We start from the raw sequence: 4,387 nt of genomic DNA, 5'->3' as shown, positions 1-4,387 counted from the left end.
CCACCACTACCACCACTACCATGCTATGGGCCGTAGAAAAGTGTACTAACTCTAATATCTCGCGAACAAATTGAGTTACATTTCTAAAATTCCGGGATTCATATAAACACATGTCTTAGCTATTGTCTCTGTGAATTTTGAGTTTATTGAAGCACGAATAGTTTAATTAATTACCAAAAATATACGCGCGGTAACGCGCATAGGCTAATATACGCGCGGCTACAGACAGTAGAAAAGTGTACTAACTATCATATGGCGCGATCGATTTGAGTTACATTTCTAAGTTTCTAGATACATATAAACACATGTCTTAGCTATAATCCTCGTGAAGTTTGAGTTTATTGAAGCACGAATAGTTTAATTAATTAACAAAAATGTACTCGCGGGATCGCTCATAGGCTAATATACGCACGGATATAGACGGTAGAAAAGTGTACTAACTACCAAATGGCGAGAACGAATTGAGTTACATTTCTAAAATCCTAGATACATATAGACACATGTTAGTTTCATAACGTTGAATTTGACATTTTCGGGAATAATCTCAGGAACGCGCGGAAATTTTAGCCTATGATCGATACCGCGCGCGTATATATTTGGTAATTAATTAAAATTAAACTATTCATGTTTCAATAAACTCAAAATTCACAGAGACCACAGGTACCACATGTGTTTATATGTATCTAGAATTTTAGAAATGTAACTCAAATCGTTCGCGCCATATGATAGTTACTACACCTTTCTACCGTCCAATAGCCGTGCGTATAATATTAGCCTATATGAGCGATAGCGCGTCTATATTTTTGGTAATTAATTAAACCATTCGTGCTTCAATAAAAACTAACTTCAAAATTTACAGAGACCATAGCTAAGCCATATGTTTATATGTATCTCGAATTTTAGAAATGTAACTCAATTCGCTCGCGAGATATTAGAGATAGTACACTTTTCTACGGCCCATAGCTTAATAGCGCATGGTGGTGGTGGGGGGTTAAAGTGATTACGTCCCCGTAAATAGTAAAAATATAAAAAATATTCGCAGGTCAAAGGTTGCACACTGCGCTCGGAAAACCATGTTTCTGCGCAAACTATATTTGTATCGTTCGCTGACCAACTACTAGTATAGTGTTGGTTTTCGCCCCCTTGATATCTCTTTTATATTACGATATTAATGATATTAAAGTTCGGAACGATCCTAATGGAGCATTAGCCTGGAGCTAGGCACCGCCCTATGCGCCATATAGGCGCGGGAAGGATTTAACTAACAATAACTAACGCACCTAATCGTGTCATAATCCTACGCCTGTCTTTAAATCTGGGACAACTGAAATATTGTTGGGCTGATCAAGTGATCCAGCAGTAGATTACCACGGAGATAAAGATGACGCTTTGGGTTGACAGGGTAACAGGGTGTCGAAAAGAATGGCACCAGAAGGTAGGAGATGGGACGTATGAAAGGAGGAGTATATAAGGAGAGTATATAAGGTAGGACGTACGTATACGAAAGCCTTTTCCCTAAACAAAATAGTGCAACGCTGCAAACAATTTGCGCATGATTATTAATGTATGCCACCTATAGGTAAACGGACTGTCACTGTAGTTACTAATACTGATAAATGTGGGTCAAGTTCACTGAACTATAACATATATTGTTATAGTTCAGTGGTCAAGTTACTAGCGATGAGAGAAGAATACGCGGCAGTCCGCTTGCCGGCGCGCATGCGCGATGACCTGCTGACGTTGATGATGACGTCACGATGAACGTAACCTGATCACGTTAACGTTAACGTTTACAACTACAATAAAACGTTTTTACAACAATCCTACACATTAACGTTACAAAGAACTCTTTAGCTGGGGTTGTTTGCTAGATACAATAATGTAACCTAAACCCAAGAGGATAGGGGACCCTATCCTCTTGGGTTTGGGTTACATTATTGTATCTAGTTGTTTGCATACGCACATTGCCCGCGCGTTCTCCCATCTTGCACCAGAGCGCGAAATGTTGGCAGCTGTTAAAAATCAGGTTGTAATCCTTATCTCTGAGCTCCGCTCGCGCCATCACCGTATCCGGCGGGTCGCTCTCTTGCGTTGAAGACAAGTAGTTGATCTTGTACCATGTATCCCGCTTGCTCATACCGTAACGGAAGATCTTAAGCTTTGCACCGTCTAGGAATACGTGGAGGGCATCTCTTCTTATTCTCGCATTGAATTCGTTGTTACATTGTCTGCCTCTGAAGTGGATGACTTCTCTGCCGTCCCAGATGCCATGGTGAGAGTGGAGGGTACGACTCACGTAAATGTGGTCGCCTCGTTTCAACTCGCTTTTACTGATGGTATGAGTCAGCGGCATCTGTACAACATACAGAAAAACAGTCAGCGCGGCTCCACATAGTGGTTGAGAATGTGAAAGATAGGACGTGTAAATATCTGACAATAGAATGTCAGTTTGTTAATGCCTCGAAGATATATATAGCCTCGTCTCCTTCCCATTACTTCAACAGTGAGATGATATGCGTTCAACCCCAGCTACTCTAGCAACCGAGAATTTAATGCGGGGTTTAAGGATTAGGTTGGGATTATGCTAGCTACTCGGTCAAGCTATGAGATTCTGTTAAACTTAAAGTTAGAGTTAGGCCGTTAGGGTTGAGGTACGAGATTGAATTATGCTTATGATTTATGTACCACCTATAACTAAAGATAAAATCTCTAAAAAGCGATAAAAGCAACTATTAAAGCTCTCTGCTTAGCATTCAGCAAAGAGAGATAGAGTGTGGCAAGCTAACTCGCAGTGCTACCAGTGGACTAATTCCCCTTACTGTAGCATTTAGGGGGCCTACTGTGAAAGCAGCTGCGGGGTCTCAGGGTTACTGAAACGGCGATAGGCATGCACCGCCCTATGCGCCATATATGCGCGGAAAGGATTTAACTAACTATAACTAACGCACCTAATCGTGTCGTGATCATAAGCCTTTAGTCTTTAAATCTGGGACAACTAAAACATTGTTGGACTGATCAAGTGATCCAGCAGTAGATTACCACGGAGATAAAAATGACGCTTTGGGTTAATTGTCAGGGTGACAGGGTGTCGAAAAGAATGGCACCAGAAGGTAGGAGATGGGACGTGTGAAAGGAGGAGTATATAAGGAGAGTATATAAGGTACAGGCACTTGAAACGTCTCAATAAAAAAGGTAAATAAACACGAAATGTATTTACTACCAAAGTCTTAATGTTTCTCTACACTATTTCGCCTATAATCACATGAAAATGCCGGTCAAATGCTCATCTGCAACACGCAAGTACACCGCACGCCCGCCCTGTGCACAAACAACATGAATAAGAGAAACATCTATTGAGACGTTCCAAGTGCCTGTGATATAAGGTAGGACGTACGTATGAAATGCGGGATGTAGACACCGATGAGAAGAAAAAAGCTAAAGCCAAAGGGACGAGAAGCTCATAGCCACAAGTTACTGTTACTGTAATTACTCTTAGAAAAACGTGGAGCGACAGACATCCAGAAGTTGGAAAAGGAAAACGAGAAAGTTGTGAGTGATGACGAAAAAGCGTGGCCTCACAGAAAAAATGTTGTTCGAGAATATAAATAATCACAATAACTCACCGCTGTTTAGTTAGCTTTGTATAGAAGCCATGCCTTAGTTTAAGCAATACTCCGGTAGCTGTGTAGAGGTACACTGCGCTCCGTATCACCAACAGCAGTAGATCTGGAAGAAACAGACAAACGCAGGGCAATGAGCGCTGGTAGGTTTATACCTGAACCTAGCGCGGGGAAGAATCGCTTATCTATGATTATAATATAACGGCGCCTACGTATGGTGTACGGTTTGCCAATTTAGTCCAACCATATGTCAGTTTACAAACACACACCGTATTTTCCGCCAACCATACACATTGTAACGCCGCTAACATGTTATTTATAAAAACCTTATCTTGCTTTACAGAAACACGTGTACATTTTTCCTATCAACGGGATTCACGCGCCACCGAACCACAATTCCCCTCCCCCACACTTGTTTGCTAAACCAACACTATACTAGTAGTTGGTCGGCGAACGATACAAGTATAGTTTGCGCAGAAACATGGTGTCCGAATCCCTGACGCTCGCTTCCAAACTAATTTGATATCAGCAAATGGGTCGCAATTAAGTGGCTGAAATGTATGTCTTTGCACTCTTTGGGGGTTTTACTATCGTCATACCTAAAGCATATATCAATCTATGAAATTCACACCTGGGAAATCACCAAGGGTGATTACAAGGACAGCATGATTGCAAGACAGTAGTGTGAAAGTTAGGTAACTACTGTACAACTGTTCCAGCACTGAAGAATGCTTGTGGTCATAATCCGATACAAGGTTCATGGTCAT

At 41.3% G+C, this 4,387-nt stretch overlaps 1 protein-coding gene across 1 annotated transcript; it reads right to left on the bottom strand.

Annotated features, from left to right (window-relative positions):
- Positions 1-1,963: 1,963 nt before the first annotated feature.
- Positions 1,964-2,353, bottom strand: LOC106819619 (the record flags this gene model as incomplete). Its single annotated transcript, XM_014824229.1, has 1 exon — positions 1,964-2,353. A coding segment is annotated over exon 1 (390 nt), but the record flags the coding sequence as incomplete, so codon positions are not given.
- Positions 2,354-4,387: the final 2,034 nt, after the last annotated feature.

Source organism: Priapulus caudatus, unplaced genomic scaffold (assembly GCF_000485595.1).
Source record: "Priapulus caudatus unplaced genomic scaffold, Priapulus_caudatus-5.0.1 Scaffold3832, whole genome shotgun sequence".
Classification (NCBI taxonomy): Eukaryota; Metazoa; Priapulida; class Priapulimorpha; order Priapulimorphida; family Priapulidae; genus Priapulus; species Priapulus caudatus.
Note: the sequence above shows the minus strand (reverse complement) of the source record. Positions and strands in the feature narration are given on the sequence as shown.